This window comes from Thermothielavioides terrestris, chromosome 6, assembly GCF_000226115.1.
Source record: "Thermothielavioides terrestris NRRL 8126 chromosome 6, complete sequence".
Classification (NCBI taxonomy): domain Eukaryota; kingdom Fungi; phylum Ascomycota; class Sordariomycetes; order Sordariales; family Chaetomiaceae; genus Thermothielavioides; species Thermothielavioides terrestris.
The window spans coordinates 661102-683564 of record NC_016462.1 but is presented as its reverse complement, the minus strand read 5'-3'; the positions used below and the strand labels follow the sequence as shown (position 1 = coordinate 683564).

Below are 22463 nucleotides of genomic sequence, written 5' to 3'. Positions count from 1 at the left end.
CACATCGTACCGTTGTCAGTTCAGCACTCTTTGCGGCAGGTTGGTTGACGTTGTGCCCAAGAAACATGTGCAAACCGTTCTTGGTTGCCCCCAACCGCCGCTTCTCACAGGAGTTAGTACGCAGTAGGCGCTGAAAGGAGCGATCTGAGCGCATGACCATCCCCGAACACGGAACATCTCCCCACGCGCGCCGGGGAGGGCCCGCTGTGGTGGTATCGAGTGGTGGCATCGCAATCTCGCGGGTCAAGCAAGCACGGGACCCGCTCTTAGTCAGGCACGGGACGGAGTACAAGTACGGAATACAAAGCAGTCAATGCCAGTTCTGTACCTGGTCTCTCATAGGTACCGAAGACGGTCGTCGGTGAGGCGAGCAGTGCCTGACTGATTGTGACAGCCAAATCTAGGGGTCACCTAACTATTGGAAGTTATACACATACTGGGGTGTGGCTTTATGGTTCACGGTGCTCCTGGGCCAGGCACCAAAGAAATATCGCCTCGTAACTATCAGGCACCTACCGCTGTGCTGCTCCATGCAAGCCCGCTCTCGGTAACTACCAGGTACCCTGAATCCGGACTGTGGGTGCCAGGAGCCGGGCAGAGTGAGAGCCGCCTCAGCGCCACCTATTCTTGGGGCGACGGGCAGGGTCCGCGGTGTTCCAGGTGGCTCGCCTTGCCTGTGCATCGAGGCGCAGGGGCGTACCCAGGGCATCCCAGGGCATCCCGGGGCACCCACTCAGCACTCCTAGTGTGGCCAGTGCGACCAGTGAGGTACTGTACGTCTCCGGCCCATATCCGTCCACGGCAAGAGCGCAGCGGACGGCCACCCCCTGGCTGCTTCGTTCCAAGTTAGCAGGTCCTTCCTTCAAGTTCATTGTTTCTCCATTCGCATCCCTCCTTTGCCATCCCTTTTCCGCATGTAAAGACCGCTGGCCGCACTTTTGGCCTGACGCTCGTTTCTGCTTTCCTCTCGCTCTGCTCTTGCTCCGGTCCTTTTTTCCCCCTGCTGTTCTTTCGCTGCCTTGCCCAATCCGTAGCTGCCATCGGTGCATACCGTGACCTACACAGCACATTCCTTCCCTGCCTGACATCCGACCCTGGGCTGCTTCGGCGACCCTCCACGTATCCGCGTCCGATCCCGCTTGGCTTCGGTCTCGAGCCACAGCCAGGGCACGCTGTCGCGTGTGTGCACACCGCCCTCTACCCTCGCGCCGCCCTGACCCTCCTCGCACCTGCTGTGCTCTGCTCTGCTCCGCCCTGCTCCTTCTTTCTTTTGCTTGTGCGTCCTCGTTCATTCAGTCTCCCCCTCAACTCCTCACCGGGATACCCATAATAGCGACACCAACGCTCGTTGAGTCCGACGTGACACACACATCCACGCTCTCGCGCACTTTGTTCGACGCTGTGTCCTGCTCACTCCCGTCGGCACTCTAGCACACACCGGACGCAAACGACCGAGCACCTTGCAGGTGAGTCGCCCGCTTTGGCTTCCCGTGCACCCTTTGCACGAATCTCCTTTCGCTGCTGGCCCCGAGGTCTTCTGCTTCCCGGCCAGTTGCTGCACCATGGCTACAGCGCCTCATGCAGCTGGCCGCCCTCACGAGACCTCGTCCCGGGGTTGTGTCGCCCTCCGCTTTGTTTGCCCCTGCACCCCTTTCCCTTGCATCCTTCGCCCGCTCCCTTTCGAGTCTGTTGCATGAGTGCTGACCGGGAGAGCCAGCGGCTCCTTTCTCTCTGTCCCCTTTATATATACAGCGACGCAGCCTCCTGCGCCCACGCTGCCCAGCCTGTCGGTCCACGCCAGTACGATTGCGATAGCTCCGGTCTGACCCATGAGCGATCAAGCTGCTGGCGGAGGGATCGGGAGCCACATGTCGACTCACAGGCGACAGGATTCCGGGGACGAGCCGATACCGACCGAGCCCGCCCCGGAGTCGCGGAGCACACCTTCCGAATCGGACTCCGAGCCTCTCTCACCGCCTCCTCAAGATCTGCCCCGTGGCTCACGAAAGCTCAGTCAAAGCGGATCGGCGAGGACAGCGCGAGTTGTCAGCCCTCCCCAAGGATTGTCGAGGAATCCATCCACCAGCTCAACCGTCTCCACCGCCACAAGGCCTCATGCCGAATACCTTCCAGGACGCACGCCGGCGCCAGATCAGCCGTCGACGAGGCCGACCACAGCACCGCAAATAGATCCCCCGGTTACCAAGGCAACGCTAAGTGAGCTCGATGTGCACAAAATCGTCCACAATCCGAAGCTGCGACACGACATCAACTTCGATCCCGAGCTGCACTTCCGGCCGAACCTTGATGGCGACAAGGGAAAGCGGAAACAGGAGAGGGCGAACCAGTTCTGGAATACGCTGTACGACCAACTGAACTTGTTTGTTGTGGACAGGGAAGCGTTCCACGCGCGGTATGGGCACGGGGATTGGTGTCTGCCGGTGCTGCTCCACGCAGTCAGGGATATCATTGAAACGCTAGTACCGCTCCAGGACCGGGCCCTGCTGAATGAGGGTCTAAACGTCGAGCTGCTGATGCAGCAGTTCAGCCGGGGCGTTGCCGATTTGGAGAAGCTGGCCTCCTGGTTAGCCGGCGTTCTCAAGCTCCACTGCGCGCCCATGCGGGACGAATGGGTCGACGCCATGTATCAGGAGCTGAGCAACGGGAACCGCAACAACGACATCGCCGAGCTCGTCAAGGGAATGCGCAGCCTGCTGAGCGTGCTGGAGGCCATGAAGCTCGACGTGGCAAACCACCAGATCAGGTGCCTGCGCCCCGTCTTGATCGAGGACACGGTCCACTTCGAGCAGCGCTTCTTCATAAGGAAGATCGAGTCGAGAAAGCTCAGCATTGCCCCTTCGAGGGCCTGGTACCGGGAAGCCGAGCGATACACTCGAAGGTTGTACGGCACATCACCGATGCCGCACTTGCACGCGTTTGGCAGCATGGCCGTGTTCTTCCATGCGCTCTCCACTCTCGTCCTTCCATCGACATGCCCCAAGGCTATTCCTCCGACGTTCGTCTTCGACGAGGACCGGATGCTCAAGCTCCGGTCCGACATGCACGACAGCATCTGCCTGGAGATCTGCATGCGAAAGTATGACGAGTTGGAGGGGCTGTCTCGGATAACACAGTCGTGCGCCGCTAGGATTCCCTCGTACGTTAGGGATGAGGCCGCAGGCTCTCGGCTGTCGGGCGAGTTCAATTTCATGGCCCCTGGCGCGTCACGTCCGTCTAGCCTGGCGTTTAGCGATCGCGGTTCCGACTTCTCGTCGCCCCGGACGTCGGCCAGTTTCTTCGCTCAGCCCGCGGCCGACTCGGCCGACTCGCGCCTCAGGGCATCCGAAGTCTACAGCTCGCTTCTCGCGCTTCTGCACACGGCGCCCCCGACGAGCAACCCGGCTGAGCGGTGGAACGGTCTCGCGGGATCCATGGCGCTTCAGGTGCTGCGGTGTGCCAACGCGCCCACGTCGCTGCCCGGGTTCGAGAGCCAGCTAGCCGCCTCGCTGAATGATGTGCACAGCGGCATCTTCCGTGAGGTGGAGGCGCACTTCCAACAGCGGCTCCTCGCCGAGCTGGCCAGACGCGTCGCTGAGTTCAAGGACCTGTCGGGCGTCGCCCTGTTTTCGGCTGCCACGGGATCCCGCGCCCACGGGCACGGGCAAAGCCGGGCGTGGGATCGGGCACGCGACCACGGCTATCACCAACACCATGCCGGCAGCCTGTTCGCCGAGCAGCCGCGCGATCCCCGTGAGGACGCAGGCATCGACGACATGGCGTCCCGGCTCGCGCACCTGGGCATCCTGCACTGGCGTGTATGGGCGCCGCTGGCCTATGAGGGTGACATCGAGAGCGAGCTGCACGCACTACAGCACCCGGCTCTGCTATGAACAACAAGGCCGCCACCGTCAGGTCAGGCCGGGTGCCACCTGAACTTCTCTCTGGACTCTGCTTCTTCCGCCCGTCCGCAACAGATTCTGTGCCCACCAGCGGACGCTGCGCCCTTTCGAAACTACTGCCATCTTTGTAATTCGGCAACCCCCGGCGCGCGAAGGAACTGGTTTGCCGCGCTGCCAGGGACCGCCTCGTCGTCTTTCCCTGCTTCTTTCGCATAACAATACCCATTTCATGAGGTTCCCTACCGCCTTTTTTCGGCTCTCTCGCACACATACTCTCATCATCGTCGTGGTCAGCAGCAGAAGAATACCCATCCCGTTACCATACCATACCCATTTACACGGTCTAATTTGCATTTCTTTCTCGAGGTCGCCACACCCCTCCCCGCAATGGTCTCTCTACTGCCATATTTTCGGTTCCCTTTTGTTTCGCTTGACCAGCGGGGAAGACCAGAGAATAGAGCACGGAGTTTGTTTCTTTTTCCGGCCTGTTTATTTTGTGACCCAAACACGCACACAAAGAGAGAGATAGATATGGAGTTACTCTTGCTTTTCAAATCTTTGTTCTGCATGTTTTTTGTTGCTTGCTTTGTTGGCTTTGTGCGTGGGGATTTCATCCGCTTCATCACGGCAGAGGGGAGAGTGGATCGTGCGAGGGGTTTGGAGAGGCAACAAGTGGTTTTGTCTGTTTTATTGCCCTGTTGTTTTGCTCTTACATGGCGAGAGAGATGGTTGGAATTGGTCACTTGCATGCGCGTCCCCCAAGTCTGATTGTAACATGGCCCTGGATGTGCTGCGATTGGCACATTGCTGGGGTGAGTGAGTTGGGTTAGGATCCCCCACGAGGGTGGAAGGGGAGGGATTGGGAGACATAACATAGGAAACTGTGTTGCATTAGGTGTCTGTTCTTCTCCCCCGTGTCTTCAGCGCAGTGGCATATCGCGCCGGCGGCTGCGGAAGTGGTCCCAGGGAGATTGCGGCTTGGTTGAGTCCCAGGGGTGAACAGATAGTTAGATGCCTTCCCGACTTACTGGGTATGCCAAGTATGCCAAGGTTCAATGGGAAACTCAGTCAAGTCCCTAATAAGAGTAAGGGGGGAATACCCAACCAAGAAGAGGAACGAACATACAGTTACTTCACAATGGATTCGCCATGCCTATGGTTGTCGCGCCGATAAGTGGAGTGTACTCAACAGTTACATAGTCCAAGTATAGAACTGACGGTTCTAACTGGATGCGGCATTACGGCAAAGACAAACCGCCGAATTCATCACTCCAGGCCAGGACACTCCGCGCAATGTCAACGGCGCCTCGCTACATGGTCTCCAGCACGGAGCTCCCCCCCGCCGAGCGGGCAGTCTTCCTCGAGTCTTCCTTCTTCTCGCGCAACGGACCGGGCGCCGAGCTACCGTCGCCCGCAGACGTTCGCGCGAGAAGTGCCGTCCAGAATCCGGGAGCGCAGCAGACGACGTACCGGATCCCGCCCGTTCGATACGAGGAGCTTGGCCTCATCGTCAAGTTTGGCAGCGCACCTCGGGTGACTGTGGACGAAGGCCAGTGTCTCTGGGCATTGCGCCGTGCGCTGCCAGACGTCCTCCCCGTCCCGGAAGTGTATGGCTGGACACACGACGGTGGCCAGGTTTTCATTTTCATGGAGTTGGTGCGAGGCGTCTCTCTGGAGCGACGCTGGGAATCTCTCAGCGAGGTTGATCGGGAGGGAGTCTGTCGGCAGCTGAGGGAGATGATATCAGGACTGCGGGAACTGCGGCACGCGCCGGGCGAGTTCTTCATCGGTATGACATTTCCGGACAAGACCTGGACTGAGCCGGCCGGAATCCTGTTCAGGTACTTACTTGCTTCTGTTTTGAAAGGCACCCTTGGCCAGCAGCCGCCCACAGACATCATCTTCGACTGCCCACAGAACAATCCTCCGGGAGGTCCCTTCCACTCGGTCACCGAATTCCACGATTGGCTGTCCCTATTAATCAGGCCAGGTTTTGAGCATCACTGGCCGGGCAAGAAGCCGTCGGAGATCCCGGACCCTTACCGCGAGAGTCTCCCCGATGCTGCACCCGTCGTGCTCACCCACGGTGATCTGCATCCAAGCAACATCATGGTTTCGACCGATTCCCCTTGCAAGGTGGTTGCGATCATCGACTGGCACCAGTCCGGGTGGTATCCCGACTACTGGGAGTTTTGCAAGGCCGTCTTTACGGCAGAAGTCAATGGCGAATGGATGAACCGGTATATACCCCTGTTCTTGGATGATTCTGGATTTGCAGATGTATGGGACGTGTATGCCGGCGCCCTGGGGTACTGAAGGAGCGGACAACTCCAGACAATAATAACTACCTAGTGATGTCTGAGCATTGGCCGCAGGCCTGGGGTGAGACAAATCCATGATCATGAATGCCGACAGCCACCAACCTCTAGACCCCCTCACCCCGGCTGTACCCCATCACCAGCCAACCCCCTTGATGAGAGTGTGCTGCCAGTGACCAGCCGCCACTCCCAACCTCACCGCCACCGCCACGACACTTTCAGCTGTGGAAGCCATCCCCGTCCCGAACTCAACATTACCGTAGTTACTTCAAAGAGGGAGTGGTTGGCGGCTGAGGGTAGTTGTAGAGCGGATGACGAATCAACCCGTTTGCTTGACTGCCAAACCCCACGGCGGGAGAGAGAGAGAGAGGCGTTGAGGGGGGAGAAGTGACCCAGCACTCACTCCCACCTAAGCGCAATACATACGGCGTAGTCCAGACAAGCCAAAGGGGATGGGATGCTCACCACTGCATAGTCTGTTCTGCAAAAACACGCAAAAACTAACCCGGCAGAACCGACCGAGCTGGGCGTGGGCGAATATACCGCGCACCGCGTAGTGGATGTAGGTAGGTAGTGCGGCATATGTGCAAAACCAAAGATGGTACCTCTCTATGCATGCAAGCTAAAAACTAACGTTACACACAGCCCCAGATTGTACACGCACAAGAACAACCCAGCATCTCTGCCCTTCCGTGTACAGCAACACCCCGCCCGCTTTCCCTGTGCTACCCCATATACTCCTTCAGATCATCGGCCTCCTCCAGCAACTGCTTGAACGAGAAGGGCGCGAACGGCCAGCCGCCGAACTCGGCGAACTTGGAGAACGACTCGACCCAGGCCAGACGCAGCGAGTGAAGCTGTATTAACAGCCACACAATTTCTAGTCAGCAAAAAACACATTCGAGGGACAAAAGACGTGAATAGGGGACGAGGGGACGACTAGAAACGGATGCAAGGATGCAAGGGTAGGAGGGGGGAAGGGGACTGACCATAGCAGAGACACCCTCCATGATGATGAGGATGATACAGCTGAGGCAGAAGAAGGCGGCGAAGACGACGACGAGGAAGATGGCGCCGCCGATGCCCGTGCCCTTGAGCGCGATGGCCATGGTCATGGACCAGAGGACGGCCGAGAGCTGCTGGTGGGCGAGCGAGAGGGCCCAGAGGCGGAGGTACGAGGCCGTGTGCGAGACGCAGTTGAGACAGAATTCTGCAGGGAAAGCATCAGTTAACGTAATTGTACGGCTTTGTGGGAGACGGGGAAAAGTGGGAAAAGAGGAGGAGACTCACCGATCGTGTGAATGACCTGATGGATCATGACCTCGCCAAACTCAAACCCGTCGCCGTGGCCATGCCCGGCCTCGTCATCGTCCCCGTCATCATCCAGGTCGTGCGCGATCATAGCGACGCCCTCGCCGGCAGCACTATCCACGCTCGGCCGGCCGTTGCGGCCGGCGGCGGCGTCGTCGTCGTCCTCGTCCAGCGCGCTCACCCTCGACGAACGCTCGCCGATCCCGCGATAGCCCTTTGCGCGGGCGCGGTTGTGCTCCCAGCGCAGATAGAACGGCTTGAGGAACAGGAGGATGGGCACCTGGATGATGGCGATGAGCAGCAGCGCGACCTGCACGTACTTCTGCCCCGGGTACAGCGGCACGTCGATGAAGCCCGGCTGGAGGAACATGTAGATGAGCATGTTGAGCAGGCCCGGCGCCCGCGTGCCGTCCCAGTTGACCGACCACTTGTAGATGATGCAGACGACCAGGTAGCCGAAGATGGACTGGAAGAAGATCATGCCCGGCACGAAGTTGCCCCACACGTCAATGGGCCGCTTGAAGTGGCGGGCGTTGATGTACGAGAAGCAGAGCGAGTACGTCATGTGGGCCCAGCCGAGGATGATGCTCATCTTCATCTTGTAGCTGTTGGTGAAGAGCAAGTCGTTCTCGGCGCCGTGCCAGCGCCAGTCCAGGCCGAACGGGTAGCGGTAGTTGTCGTCGCGGATCCTGGCGCTGACGGTCTGGCCGGGGCGGTAGTCGTCGGGCACCTTCCACTCCCACGAGCTGTCGAACAGGGTCATGGACATGGAGAAGATGTCGTTGTAGATGAGGCCGGTGAAGACAGAGAAGATGGCCATGACGAGGGCGATGTAGCGGCCGTAGTAGACCATGGCGAAGAGCTCAAAGGTAACCTTCTTCAGCGGCTTCTCCCAGTAGATCATGGCCAGCGCGGCGCTCAGCATGATGAGGGCGTGGCCGAGGTCGCCGAACATGACAGCGAACAGGAAGGGGAAGGTGACGATGACGGGGATGGCCGGGTTGACCTCCTGGTAGGTGGCGGTGCCGTAGGCGTTGACGATGGTCTGGAAGGCCTCGGTGAACTTGTTGGTCTTGAGGTACGTCGGCGGCTTCTTGTTCGTCCGGATCTCGTTGATGATGGACGGCACCGACAGGCCGGCCCGGTTGGTCACGTCTTGCAGGGTCGAGCGGATAAGCGGCAGGTCGTGGCGCGGGCACCAGCCCTCGGCGATCAGCGTCCGCCGGGCGCGGTCGTACGAGAAGAGGTTGAGCGTGTTGTAGACGGCCTTCTCCTTGCTGACCAGGATCATCCAGGCCGACAGGGAGCGCGAGATCTGAGTCAGCTCGGCCTCGAGGGTCTGCTGCGTGTTGCGGAGGACGCTCTTGACGTCGTCGAGCCGGGCGTTCACCTCGTGCACCTGGTCCCGCCTAATGTCGCTGTTCTCGTCCACGCTGTAGAGGGCGGCGCCCATGGACTCGGAGATCTTCCGGATCTTGGCCAGGATCTCTTTGCCGTGGGCGAAGATGACGAAGACGTTCTTCTGCACGGGCTCGTTGTTGGCAGGATCGATCAGCAGCTCGGAGATCTCGGCCTGGTTCATGTACAGGTTGCCGCGCAGGGTGCGCCACAGGATGCGCTCGAAAGCGGCGACGCGGTCGCGGGCAATGACACCCGCGACGAAGCCGATGTTCATGCCGGAGAAGGACCGCTCGACCTCGGGGGCCGAGATGTGATGCTCCACGTCCTGCAGGAGCGGGGCATCGTCGTCGTCGGCAGAGGCGCGGATCTCGTCGACGTTGCCGTGCGCGCGGTCAAAGAATCCGCCGGCCTCGCGCAGAACACAGCGCCACTCGGTCAGCTCGACCTCGCGCTTCTTCAGCTTCTCGTAGTTCTCGTTGAGCGAGGACACGCGCTGCTCCAGGCTCTGGCTGCGGTCGATCAGCTCGTCGATCTCGGCGGTCGTCGGCGGAGCGAGCGTATCGACGTCCAGGTCGAATTTGCGGAGAGGGATGCCAGCCTTCTCCATCTGAGCGTGGAAATAGCCTGTACGGGGGGAGGGAAGCAGCGGTCAGCACAGAGACCCCGGCGGGGAGGGACGACAATGTCGCCGCGACGGCATGGACATACGGAGCTGGCGCTCGACATTGTCGAGGCGGCGGATGTCCTGAGTGAAGGCCCGCTGGAAGGCGGTCAAGTCGACGTTGAGCTGGAAAACGCAGCAACGTCAGTACCGGCACTGGATGGCAGTAGGGAGATGGGGAGAGCCGGGGTAGAACGGGGGCTGCGGACATCGCGGAACTGCACCAGGCCGAGTTCGCCGAGAGCGTTGACGACTTCGCGGCCGATTTCGTTGGAAAGATACAGCTGCACCATGCTCATGTCCGCCGAGCGGAACGGCGTGTCCCGTGCCGGAGCCATCGCGTCGGTTTGGCGCGGGTTGCGATGGCCACGGCGATGTCCCTGTTAGGAGGGGTCCTTTGACGGTGATGGTGATACGGCTGGGTTACGTTCAGTTAAGCTTCGGTCCAAACCAACTGCTCGCTTCGGAGGACAGCCCCCTGCTGCTGCCTTGTTTGAGCCGCGCGGCGCCACGGCAAAGCTTCGGAGCAACGTGCGCCCGCTGTTTCCAGCACTGTGCCGTTTCCTTCACTACCTAACATTTACGACAATTTCAAGGACAGAAACACTGAGACTCCCTTCGCCTCAAATGCGGGATCATCCACACGTCTAGACCGCCCTAAGTTCCTGGACGGCGTCCCATAACTGTCCAGGCCCTATCGTGTCTCCTTCCGAGTCTGATCTGCTTTATCCCCGGGTCGAGTACCCGCCGCAAGATAGTCCCCGTACGCACCCTTGCGGAACCGTCGAGCAAGAAGGAAACCTGCCAAGATCATCGAGATTCAAGGCGGAGTCGGGGACAGGAGACGCAAGAAAGAAAAAGAGGATCAGGGCAGCGGTTCACCATCAATCCCACTGCTGCGATGGAACACAACGGGCCGTGGCCGTGCATTCCCTAGTCGGCCCGGACCTGTCGGTCTCCCCGCAAGAGTGCTCGCATTCCAGTAAGAACGCCCACTCAGAGAGAGCTCCGGCCGTTACGGCACCGTGATAGGTCCTTGCTTGTGAACAACCACCCGACAGGAACACCCGTCGCGGGAGAGCAACGGAGCAACGTGACCATGCACGCGAGCTCAGATTGAGGGACCTTACGGCGTACATACACATAGTGAACCTGGGACCCGACACTAGTGTACAGGTAGTCTTGTGCATTGTACATCAGGTCCGTAGTGGACAGAACACTGAGTAAACAAATGAACAGCAGCTCGCGATCCGCCTAGTGTAGTGTAGTGTAATCCCTCTAACTAATTCCACGCCGACCTGCAGCCACGGCGCCCCAGAGCGCGGGGATGGGACGGTCATCGCTGGCCCGGCGGGACATGCGTGGGGGTGATGCCACAACCTTACGAATTTGTATGGGCTAATCAGGTCAACCACCGCGCCCGTCTCTTATCTCTCTCCCCAGAGTCCACGACTCCTTTGTAAATAGCTATATAACTGCCCGCCCCCTCAGCGTAGTGCAACCCTCCAGATTGCTTTAGTTATGTGTATGAGTGAGATCTCGGAACGGAAACCTGCGAATCTTTGAAACCGAACGAGATGAGATTTCAACAACCGCTTTGCTACAACTACGGCTCAAACTACTGCTCGGCATACACGACGCTCCAATCCCCAAACAGAGTCCGCTCAAATACATACACAAGAACAAGCTACACAATGAAAAAACACCCATTCGCTTTCCGCTTTCCTGCGACGAACATGTCCAACGCAATCCGCCTTGCCCGTCCGCCCGTGCGCCGCTGCATTTTTGAGTTTCGTACCCCGTGATAGCTGCATGCCAGTTTTCAACTCCTCATAACCCAGTCCCGGAAACGAAAAAGTAAGACTCCATGCAAATGCAACAGGAAGACGGCGTGGTGGAGGGACGAGCGCTGCAGGGAAAAGAAACCGCTCAACGAGAACTCCAACGCCGTGATCCCTCCTTTCCCCAGCGAAAATCGAACGCCATCCACTTCGCCGTGCCATGCTTATCGACCAGCCCCGAACGAACGACCCAGAAGCAAGCAAGCAAATCAGCAACTGGAGAGATAGAGCACAAGTCAGAGCTTCCGCCCAAACATGAATGACCCGTACATCCCGCCGACCTCGGCCGTCGCGACGGGTATCTTGCGCATGCCCCACGACTCGGCGCCCATCTTCCACTTGCGGCGACCGTCGTCGCGCCGCGGCGGCGAGCCGTTCTTGCCGCCCCCCGCACCCGCCGCAGACGCCGTGGCGGCGGCGGCGGCGTCCCGGACTATCCACCCGCGGCTGTCGCACTCGGAGAGGCGCCAGCCGATGCGGCGCAGGGCGGGCGCCGACTTGGCCACGCGGCGGCAGACGTCCTCGGCGAGCTCGACCACCTCGAGCGGCTCGGAGAAGGGCCGGAGCAGGGCGCAGGCGCTGCCAAACAGGTAAGCCATGTCGAAATCGGCGCCCCAGAAGTCCGACAGGTCGATGTAGCGCAGCGAGTGCGGCACCCAGTCGAGCTGCATGGCCGGGTCGTCGGCGTCCTCGTCCGGCACGAACAGCCGGTTGACGTCCCGCAGCGTCAGCGACCGGCCGACGGCGAGCTCCTCGAGGTGCTTCGTCAGCGGGCGGAGCAGGTCGATGTGGGAGGGGTCCATCTTGCTGCCCTTGAGGCTGAGCGATTTGAGCGTCTTGGGCAGGACCGGGAGGAGCTCGGAGACGTTCTCTGCGTTGAAGGTCTGGTGGCTGCGGGCGTCCGTCGCGAGGCTCAGGAACTGCAGCTCCCTGGCCGCTGGGTGGTTGGCCAGGAAGTCGATCACGGCCCGCGCCGACAGCAGCGTGCACTTGGCGAGGTTCAAGTGCGTGATCCTGGCGGTCGGCGGAATCGAGGCCAGCGCGGCGTCGGTGATGCGCGTGCCGGCGACGTCGAGGTGCGTGAGCCGGGTCAGCCGGGGCAGGATCACCTCGAAGACGGACGACGGCAACGTCAGGCATTTGTGCATCGAGAGGCGGCGCACCGACAGTTCCTTAGGCCAGTTGGGCGAAATCACGGCCGCAAACGAGTTCTTGAACGCGCTCGAGGTGCAGCCGCAAAAGTCGACCGCCCGAAGGTGGGGGAGGCCCAGGAACAGCTTCTGCAGCACGCCGGCATCCAGATCCTCGTCGATGTACTCCTGCGCAAGGAACTCCTGCAGGTACGGCGTGAGTTCCAGGCACTGCAGGAGCGTCTCGGACGTCAGATTGCGCGCCTGCGAGCGCTCGGCGGCCGTCGAGAAGAGCTGCGCGGGGTTGAAGTGGCTGAAGTCGAGTCGCCTCACGATGGTGCCCAGATTCGGATGGGCGGCGATGTGCGTGAGGAATTTGCGGAAAATACGGGAGTGGGGGATCGTGATCTGGCTGTATAGCGTGCTCAGCGTCGCCACGTGGAGCGTCCGCGAGGTCTGCAGCAATGACATCAAGTCGACATTGCGCCTTGTGAGGCCGTTCGGAGGCACGTCGAGAACGAGGAGGTTGATGATGGCGGCTAGGTCCGTCGTTTAGCGGCCAGCCACACAAAGACGACGCAACGGTCGGTGCGGGAGGGTGCGAGCAAACTTACTCAGTATCTCCATGGGCAACCTCTCGATCGGGGCCTCGCCGGGTTTGTTCTGGCCGCGCTTGGCCGGGCGGGGCGCCGGGCCGCTGAAGACATGGTGCAGGACCTGGAGATCGCCAAAACTCTTGCTGGCGAGCTTCCCGTTGACCTGGATGCCCTTCCAGCCCTTGAAGCTCTCCGCCGGGGTCCAGTAGCCGAGAAGTTTGCTGTTGGGGTGGGTGACGGGAGGTTGGAACTGGGTCTGGATCATGTCGAACGGCCGGGCCGATTGCTTGGGTGGTGTGGTCGGTTTGGAGGACGAGTCGTCGACGGCCTCTTCACTCTCGGCCCCGTAGTACGACGAGATCTTGGAGTGGGAGAATGTTTGGCGGAGCGTGCTTTCGTTCTCGCGGATGGAGGAGAAAGAGGAGCGAGAGTCCCGGTCAGGGGTCGAAGGCCGGGCGTGCTTGTCGGCCGACATGGCTTTGTAGCTGGGCTTGCTGGAGACCGCCATTGCGGCGGAAGGGCCAGGGGGTACGGTGACAGCGGACAGTGGACCCGGGGCTTGGCTTGGCCGATGGGAAAATTGCAACGCGGTCAGGTGCGCGATGCTGCAACGAGATGGCGACAGGCTGGCCGGAGAAGGGAGGAGGAGCACAGGGAGCACACGGCCAGGACGGGGTCCGTGATTCGATGCGGAGGCCAGACCTGGGTGGTCTGAGCCAGTCAGAAAGCTGGCAAACCGACCGGGTCCCAAGGTGATGGTCTGGCTTTGCTGGGTTGCTGGGTCTCACAAGGAGGCGGGCGAAAGGCGGAAGGCGGCCAGAGCCTTTCTATTAGTCAAGGGAGCACCTTGTTAGGTAACAGGAAGCTTCGCGACGTTGCGTGCGGGGAAGGTGCAAGGCCGTGTTGGTCCCGGATCCGCAAATCGTTAAATTTTGAATTCCTGTCCCGCATGCACTGGCCAGCGCTCGGTTGTCGGCGCAGATTGGAAGCAAACAGCTGGAGGTCAGTTGTTGCGAAAAAATGCCCTGTGTTTGCAGGTTTGAACGATTCGCAATTGCTGTTTGGCCGGAAGGTCCAAGCAGCGGGTCGCGGAACAGCAGTTGCCCAGCAAAGTTGCCCGCGGAGAACAATGGATTGTCGCGGTTCAGGATGGTGTTGTTGCACAAGGCGACAATATTACCTTGGGTGCAGCGGCAGATGCAGGACAATATTGGGGTTGCGATGGCGTTTGAAAGGACGAGTACGGAGTACCTACGGAATGGGAACCGATGCAGGCCGCGCCACCCGGCCTCAGCACGCCTCTGTCACTTTGACACGGCGCTCGCGGCGAACTTGAGCCGAGATGAGGTCACTGGAACCACCTGCACCCGGCCGAACGGACGCTACGCTACGCCGACTCCGCCCGGAGGCGAGCTACCTAATGGCCAGGGGTATCGAATTTTCACCTCATCTCGCAGCTCCTACTTTGCTGTCACTTCAGATAGCATACCTAACTCAGTTGACGCAGGCGGACCGCGAAGCTGCTCAGAACGGCTGCGGTGAAACTAAGGTACTGCACGCAGCGCAACGAAGCATCAAGACACAAAGCGGCGAAGACTGGACGACTTCGGCACCAAGCACGGTTGACCTCGCGCTTATTATTAGTGTATGTACACCAACCCTTGCCACCTGCCGAAAGCTGCAGGTTCGAGTTTCCATGACATGCCATAACATCATGCTGCAGCTTTACACTACCAGAAGTTTCGAACCCGTCCAACCGGCAGTACCACCTACACTAAACCCGTCCCAATGGGGTCCTTGTTTGATCCTACAGTACACTACGCGTGTACACCACAGCTCGCTCTGTGCAATTGTGCAACCGAGGAGCTCGATGTAACTCAACGCTGCTGCGGCGGTCCAAGAACGAGCTGTCGCCTGATGTCCCCTTGGCGCTGGCGTTGACGTTGCCTGCAGCGATCTGAGCCGCAATAGGCTCGGCGGGCAATTAATCTTACCTAATCATTGCGACGGACGCGCCTCCATTCTTTTCCTCTTCTGATGGTCAGTCGTCGACTTCGCCCGACTCACACAGGACAAAAAGCGAGGAATCGCGCGCAACGGCAGAGCAATGGGTTGATCTGGTCCGTTTCAGGCACAGCACTGCCCATGCAGGCTCAGAAGAACTGGCGCCATTGGCCTCGCATTGAACCTTTCACCGGATTGTTGGGCGAGGTTTGTTGAGCCCAGCTACCTCGTGTGCGGATCGTTGACGTTGGTCGGCCGTCCGCCTCGCCGAATATGTTCACGTGGTTCGATCACCTGCTTGGCCATGAGTTAGCGCTGCCGGCCCAGCCGCGCCGTCGGGACCACTGCAGGGGTCCGCGGGTCCGGGGAAGCCGCTTGCAGCCGCACATCCCTTTCCCTGTCGGTCATGCCCCTGTTCGAGCTTTTCGGTGCAAAAATTCCCAGATTCGGACGGCCAATCGCGAGACCGGCGCTCATCAGAGCTCTGATCAGGCCCGGCCACGACGCCGATCTCCGACTAGGAGGGCCTTTGGTCAAGCGCAGGTGTTAGTGGATTTGGCTGCCGTAACGCAGCTTGGACCACCAAGTACCGCATCTCATGGAGCCAGGACTACGTGGAAGAACAGGAGTCTGGATACCTACCAGACTCGGCCGTGGCCGGCAGCTAATGAATCTTGAGGTCGGCCGCGTTACAAGTGTCTTGCATGCTTGATCCATCCACCGCCATTGAGTTCAGAGTTGCTGCCATCATGCCGATTTGAGGCCGTCTGCTACTCGCATGGCTCCAGCTCAATAGCGACAGAGGGTAAGGGAAAAAACGGGGACAGAGGGCGGTTAGGATCGAATACTGATAACTGCTCCATGCTCAACCTTACTCGTTTGGGAATGTTGATGCGAAATGCTAGGAAACGACTGACGTTAGGTCATGATGCGTTGGCTAGTATTTACATGTTGCTCCAACCTACCAGGAAATTAATATCTTGGTAGTCGTCAACTTGGTTTGCCTCCACAGAGGACTTGAGACTCTTAGCATTATTCAACGCGCGAGCATCGCAGGCTCATTACTCGTCTATGAATCACCACCAACCTTTCTAACCCGCGCTTCAGGCTTCAAGAGTAGAAGGAAGTAGGAAAGCAAAAGGAAGTCACGAAACGTTCTAAGCAGCCGAGGACTCGACTCCAGGCTGCCAGGACTCTTGACTACCAGCCCGACACCCCTTGTACAGATGCCCGAACGCCTGTGCAGCTTTCAACAGGGCATCGAGGCTGCCCTGGGGAAGCATGTCGCCAATTCAAGCGGCTAGACGGGGTGCCGTCCACCACTGACTATACCGCAGCATGGCGTACGCAAGGAAGCTCGGAGGAGGAGGAACGAGGTATGCCGGGAGGGCCTCAGTCTGCTGTATGTCGGGGTCGGCCTGTCGCTCTGCCTCTCCCACCTCATTTGACCCAGACGATAGGACGTGCTACGGATAAGAGAAGTGCGATATGTAGTGCTGCAGGCCTCGTCCACTAGGTGGAAGATCTCGCAGTTCCGATACGTACTAGCTGAGCCTCTTTCCTTACTCTCTCGTTTATCATCTGCTTAGAGAAGGCTGGCCAGAGCTGAGTAGGTTGGCGTATCGCCATGTACCTATTCTCGGTACCACAGTACACTAAATACCTTCATCCCATGCATGTATTACACAGACGGAGCCCCTATACAGCACAGCAACAACCCATTCCACCTCACATCTCTGCCGAAAAAAGCAGACCCGACCGTCCTCGTCCTCCTCGAACACATCCGTCCCCCCCACTCTCCCATCCCATTCATCCACCCACGCCGCGGACAGTACCACCCTTACAGAAACAAAACAAAGAAAACACCGCAACTCCAGGCCGCACGCCCGAGCAAACCCCTTTTCCCCGCAAAGCAACTAGGTAAATAAACTGAGCTGAACTGAACCGCCCAAAACAAAACGCCGAAAGCCCCACCGTCTTCATGCTTTCTCGCAGTCCCGGAGAGAAGGTGAGTCAAGCAAGCGAGATTGGGCGCGCTTGTGAGGGAGAACCTTGAAGAAACCGCCGAAAGAAAAAGACAAGAGAACGAAGAAAACAGAGAAACAAGCCCGTCGAGAGCCATCTCTGAGGGCTGGGCCGGTAGCGCAGCGCAGCGTAGCGTAACCCTTGCCAGCCTGTCTGCTAACCAGCCTGCCATGCCATGCTCGCTCGATCGCTTACGAGAGGCCGATCGGTATATACGTTTATAAGCAACACCGCTCAACTCAGGGGCGGCAGCTTCATCTCCGCTCGGCAATCTTCAACCTCTTCTTGCAGTCCTCGCAGTACCATTTCGCTGAAAGAGGATCGATCGTTAGCACAGCGTCGTTCAAACGCAACGGCCGGGAAAGTGTGGGGAGGGGGAAAGGGGGGAAGAGAGAAGGGAGAGAGCAAAAGGCAAATAAAAAAGAAAAGGGGAAAAGAAAAAGGAGGGAAAAAACCCACCATTCACCTTGGGCGCGACCTTCAACCCGACACACTCGAGGTGGAACCACTCGCGCGGACAGCCCTCCCCGTCGCACGCCACCATCTCGCCGTAGCTGACCTGGTTGCAGTAGCAGTAGAGGTCCTCGTCCGCGTTGTCCTGGCCGTCCTCGTCGTCGTCCTCGTCTTCGTCTTCGTTCTCGACGTCGGCGCGGCCGCGGTGGTGGTTGTTTTGGTGGCGGGCATTGCCGCCGTCCTTGTCCTTGTCCTTCTTCGCGGTGGAGGGCTCTCTTTCCTTGTCTTTTTCCTTTTCCCTGTCGGCGGCTGCTGCTGCTGAGGCGCCGCCCGCTTGCTGCGCTGCTTGGGCCACGGCGGCGGCAGTGGCGGAGACGGACGCGCCCTTTTTGTGGCTTCGTTTTGCCGTGGCGCCGCTACTGCTGGTGGTGTTGGTGGTGGCGGCGGTGGCGGTGCTGCTGCTGCTGTTGTTGGGTGTTGTAGTGCTGTTGGTCGTTGCCGTGCTTGTGGTGGAGCTGGCGCCGCTCTCACCGTTGCGCGATGGCCTGGACCTCGAGGTGGTCGTCGTCGCTGTGACGTTGCTCGAGGCCGCTTCGGCAAACGTTGCGATGGCTGGCGTGGAGGGCTTGCTCGCGCGTCCGCTCTTCGTCTTAACCATGGGCGCTGGTGCAGGTTGGATGGCCAGCGAGGCGGCCTCCTTCTTTGGCTGCTCGCGCTCCTCGTTTGGTTTCGCGGCGCTCTCCTTCCTGCTGCCGTTCGGTGTTGGCTCCGGCGCGGGAACGGGCTCTTCGGCCTCTGGCTTCGACGGGTCTGGCTTGTCCACAACGGACAGAGGTGCCTCCTTCTGCGCCTTGGAGTCTGTATTCGCGCCGTTACTAGGCTGATTTGGATCTGGGGTTTCCTGGGGGTTTCCGTTCGGCTTGTTGGAGGCGGTGGATGGAGGCCGCTGTCGAGCGTTTTCGACATTCGACTGTATAGAGTTCTGGCGTGCGCGAGACGAGGCAGGTCGTGGGCCGACAGCTGACGGGGCAGGCGAGCCCCTCCCAGCTTTGACGGGATCGGGGAACGTTCCGATGACCGGGGACGATGTAACAGACGGAGACAAGGCTGTGTTGGCCCTACTGTAGCTTGGTCAGCCAGCGCGATCGCGATTGAATACTGCAATGACACGAATAACACCTGCCTCTTCTTCGCCTGGTTGCTCGACGTCGGGAGCGCCTTGCGCTTCTTTGGCCCGTTCTCGGGAGCCGGAGTCTCTCTTGGACTTGTGGTCCTCTGTTTCGACGCGTTGTTGCCAAAGACGGTGCTCATCGCCCGCTCGGCAACGGCTCCTCCATTGGGCTTTGCCGCCTCGACCTTGCGTTTCTTGTTTGGCGGAGCAGTGCCGGCGGGGGCCGGCCTGATGCCGAGGCCGACTGGCCCGGAGTCCGGCAGCGGTTTTCTCGACTTGCCGCCGCCTTGGGCTTTCTTTCCAGACTCTTGCGCTTTGTCGCCATCAACACCATCGGCAGCGTGGTTCTTTGCGTTTTTCTTGGCTGCCAGGGCCTGCTTCCTGTCGTTGCTGCGGGCGGCGGCCTCCTCAGCCAGCTGCTGGGCGGCAGCAGAGAGAGTGGCCGCGCCTTCGCGCCGCGAGCGCTCGGCTTGCTTATCGTTGGCCTTTGCTTGCCTGTTTTCCACATAGGCCCAGTGTGTCGTGCTGCCCCATTTGGCCTCGTCGCTGAATTCGGCTTCCAGGTGGGGCCAGATGCTTTCAATGCGCGACAGCTGCTTTTGTAGGGCGTCGTTGGCGGTCGCAATGAGGTGGTTCTTCTCTTCCAGCGCAACCATCATTCCTTGTATCTTCAGTGCAGTCTCGTGGAAGAGGGCGCGGCGGGGGAGGTTCGCCGGATCAAACACCGAAGCGGCGGTGGAATCCGAGGGCGGCGCCGGAGGGTTGGAGGCCACGGTGCTGTTGTTCTGAGCGTTCGCGTTCGCGGATACCGACGTGGCACTACTCGATGCACCGTTGAGCGTCCTGGTGAAGTCTGGAGCGGGGGTGTTGAGGGCGTCGTGGAGGAGCTGGAACAGGGCGGCCTCGGGAGCGAAAATCTTAGCGTCGACCTCCTTGAGCAGGGTGAAATGTCGGACCAGTTCCTTCGGAAGGGCTGTAATGGCATCTGCGAAGTGCGTAACGCCCGGCAGGATGTTGATGGGCTGCTCTGGTGCGGGGGCGCCAGCCAGCGGGTTGGCGCGATTGAGCGACGAGGTGCGTGGCGGGTTGACCCGCGTCTGGCGCACCGGCTGCGTTCTGCGACTGGAAGCGCTGCCGCCGTCGGTCGCGGGTGGCCTCGACGTTCTCATGGTGTACACGCTGCGTTTGGATATAGATGCGGGAGTAATTCTGAGTGCGGGGGGTAAGGGCGGGGGAGTTGGAAGGGCGAGGAGAAGACAAGGTTGAGGAAGGAGACGAGGGACGAGAATGAAGAGGGTTGATTCAAGCCTGTCGCTGATTCCGCTCGGACTGCGCAGGACTTTCCGGTGAGCGACAAGTCAAATTATTGGCATCTGCTGGGACTGGCGCACGCGGAAAGGCATACCGGCAAGGCCACAGAGCGCTGGAAATCACATCTGAGGTGGTGTGTTGTCGCCGGCTAGAGCACAGCAAAAGGGAGCGGGAACGAGACCTCGAAGAGCGGGATCTTCCCCCAAAGTGACCCCTTGGCCCAGCGCAACACCGCCCACCAACAACGGGTTTCTGCCGGGTGTGGGGGGACCTCATCGGAGCTTCTGATACGTCACCATCCGCGCCGGAGCAGATAAGATAAGAGCATGGCGCATCTGCACCCGCATCTGAAGAAAAAGTGGGAGGGACGAGAGTCAACGCACATTGAGCCTGCACTAAGTAGAATACCTATTGTGTGCTGCAGACCTCCGTATCGCATGGTTAATTCCCTTTTTCCCCCCCAATTGCCCAGTTTTATTACTGTGTCCTTGTCGAACACAAGAGAACGGAAGTTCTCGCCCACAAGATGCGTCGCGATCGAGTGTATTGTGTAGCCACTGGCTGGTGTCCCCTCAAGCATATCCGAATACATAGAACGGCCAATAAAAACAGCCAACTCTTCCGCTGCCCCAACGCCTTGCCCTGTCCCGTGTCTAAACTCGCGCTCCGCGCTGTTCTTTCTAATGCCCTTGAGCAGTGAGCGCCGCCAATCATGCATGCTTCAGCCGCCTGCGCGGGCGCTCGTCTCTCGCCTTCTGCTTCTGCCTCCATTGCCATTCCACCAGCACGGGCAGGAAGTGCCAGAGGTCGAACTCGGGCCAGAAGCACTTGAGGAAGAAGATGTGGGTGTCGCGATGGCACTGCCACAGCATGAAGTCGCTCAGCCGCTCCACGCCGCTGGTCCTGATGAAGATGTCGAGTGGGGGGCAACCCGCCGTATACAAGTGCTTCTCGATCGTCTCGGGCGTGATGGTCTCTGCGTTGGGGTAGATGGCTACCGTCTCCGCGCCGCCGCTCTTAGCGGCCGTCGATTCGGAGCGTAGCGTCGTCGCCGTCGAGGCGGCGTCGTCCTGATCGTCCGACGCAATCGAAGAGGGCGTGGGCGAAGGGGATTCGCTGATGGGATCGAGCATCTCAGCCTTGCCCGCCTGCTTAGAGAGGATCTTCTGCGTGATTCTGCTCTGCGAAAAGGGCGTGCTGTGGGGGCGGGGGGTGGTCGAGTATTCCTCCACGGTGCGTCTGATCGCCGTGGTCATCTCTTCTCTCGAGGTGTAGGGGAAGCAAATATTGAGGACGCATCTAGAGGGGCGGTCAGCACGTGAACACTTGGCCGGCACGGGGAAGGTTGGGACCGGAGCTGCAGACTTTGTGTTGTGCTGCGTGGCGGCAGTCGCTTTCTCCACAACCTCGAGCACGTCTGGCGGGATGAGATCCAGGCGGCCCAGCACCCTCACACTCGCGCCATATCGCTCGAGCAGCTCTCCGTGCTGTGAAAGCTGCTCGAGTTTGAGTTTCGCAAGCTGCATAAGCCCATCGACCTCGTACTTGGGGCGGTGGAAGTTCTCGATGCTGAAAGCGTAGACCGTGACGACTTCGACGCCGCACTTGTAGCAGACCTCGAGGACCTTAAGCGTAGTCGCGTCAGCACCCACACTCCCGCTTAGACCTCCTCCAATCAGGCGCACGCACCCGAGCAAGAGCTTCAAAGCCCAAAGAATGGCCCTCGATCGTCTCTATCTTGTGGCTCCGGGCGTACCGCCGGTTGCCGTCCATCTCGAAGGCTACATGGCGCGGGATCGGCCCCTGGGACAGGGCGCCGATTACGGTCGAGCGGAGGCACTCAAGGGCCCATTCGGCGGGCGGGGAGCTGAGAAACCAGCTGCGCAGCCGCGGGAAGTAAAGATCCGACATTGGGTTGGCGGTACGGGGAGGCCAGGTGCGTGAGACGCCAGCTCGGGATTCGGGTGTGTCGACTGGCGAAAGGCGGGATTCGGAAAAAAATGAACTACACTACAGCGATCTCAAGGGCGCACACAGCAGCTCGTCAAACAAAAGACGCCATCCTTGAAGCAATGTGTTGAGAACACCAGACCCGGCTGGGTGTACGGATTACAGCGAAGGATTCTGTACGGAAGACCAGGGGAGAAATTGTGGCTTGTGAACATGCCTCTTGCGTGTCAACTGCTCGGAACCAAGGAAAGTTAGGGTGGGTCTGTCTGCCTTCCATTGCCTGGAACGGGATCCACCGATGTCATCGTAGGTGGACCAGGTCTTGGCTCGCTCAGGGACAACAGCATTATCAGCGAAGGTGGCATGTGCGCTGCCGCTCATCGACACGACAC

The 22463-nt window shown here is 59.7% G+C and overlaps 6 protein-coding genes across 6 annotated transcripts; 2 read left to right on the top strand and 4 right to left on the bottom strand.

The window, feature by feature from the left end:
- The first annotated feature begins 1435 nt into the window (after positions 1-1435).
- THITE_2123222 (uncharacterized protein) lies at positions 1436-4040 on the top strand. Its single transcript, XM_003657422.1, has 2 exons — positions 1436-1466; positions 1718-4040. Exon 2 carries the CDS (start codon positions 1869-1871, stop codon positions 3888-3890), a length of 2022 nt encoding a protein of 673 aa, XP_003657470.1. The 5' UTR covers positions 1436-1466; positions 1718-1868; the 3' UTR covers positions 3891-4040.
- Positions 4041-5129: 1089 nt separating this feature from the next.
- Positions 5130-6215, top strand: THITE_2059134 (uncharacterized protein; the record flags this gene model as incomplete). Its single annotated transcript, XM_003657421.1, has 2 exons — positions 5130-5688; positions 5767-6215. 2 exons carry the CDS (start codon positions 5130-5132, stop codon positions 6213-6215), a joined length of 1008 nt encoding a protein of 335 aa, XP_003657469.1.
- Positions 6216-6568: 353 nt separating this feature from the next.
- THITE_2123218 (uncharacterized protein) lies at positions 6569-10050 on the bottom strand. The gene is made up of 5 exons (XM_003657420.1): positions 9800-10050; positions 9638-9716; positions 7508-9553; positions 7207-7427; positions 6569-7074 (listed from the first exon to the last, which is right to left on the bottom strand). The coding sequence occupies exons 1-5, from the start codon at positions 9926-9928 to the stop codon at positions 6943-6945; spliced, it is 2607 nt and encodes an 868-aa protein (XP_003657468.1). The 5' UTR covers positions 9929-10050; the 3' UTR covers positions 6569-6942.
- Positions 10051-11531: 1481 nt separating this feature from the next.
- On the bottom strand, positions 11532-13885 carry THITE_2123214 (uncharacterized protein). Its single transcript, XM_003657419.1, has 2 exons — positions 13176-13885; positions 11532-13100 (listed from the first exon to the last, which is right to left on the bottom strand). Exons 1-2 carry the CDS (start codon positions 13663-13665, stop codon positions 11668-11670), a joined length of 1923 nt encoding a protein of 640 aa, XP_003657467.1. The 5' UTR covers positions 13666-13885; the 3' UTR covers positions 11532-11667.
- A 3555-nt stretch (positions 13886-17440) lies between these two features.
- On the bottom strand, positions 17441-19979 carry THITE_49687 (uncharacterized protein; the record flags this gene model as incomplete). Its single annotated transcript, XM_003657418.1, has 3 exons — positions 17441-17496; positions 17646-18757; positions 18817-19979. 3 exons carry the CDS (start codon positions 19977-19979, stop codon positions 17441-17443), a joined length of 2331 nt encoding a protein of 776 aa, XP_003657466.1.
- Positions 19980-20826: 847 nt separating this feature from the next.
- On the bottom strand, positions 20827-22325 carry THITE_2123211 (uncharacterized protein). The gene is made up of 3 exons (XM_003657417.1): positions 21811-22325; positions 21487-21746; positions 20827-21420 (listed from the first exon to the last, which is right to left on the bottom strand). Exons 1-3 carry the CDS (start codon positions 22030-22032, stop codon positions 20832-20834), a joined length of 1071 nt encoding a protein of 356 aa, XP_003657465.1. The 5' UTR covers positions 22033-22325; the 3' UTR covers positions 20827-20831.
- Between the last annotated feature and the right edge of the window lie 138 nt (positions 22326-22463).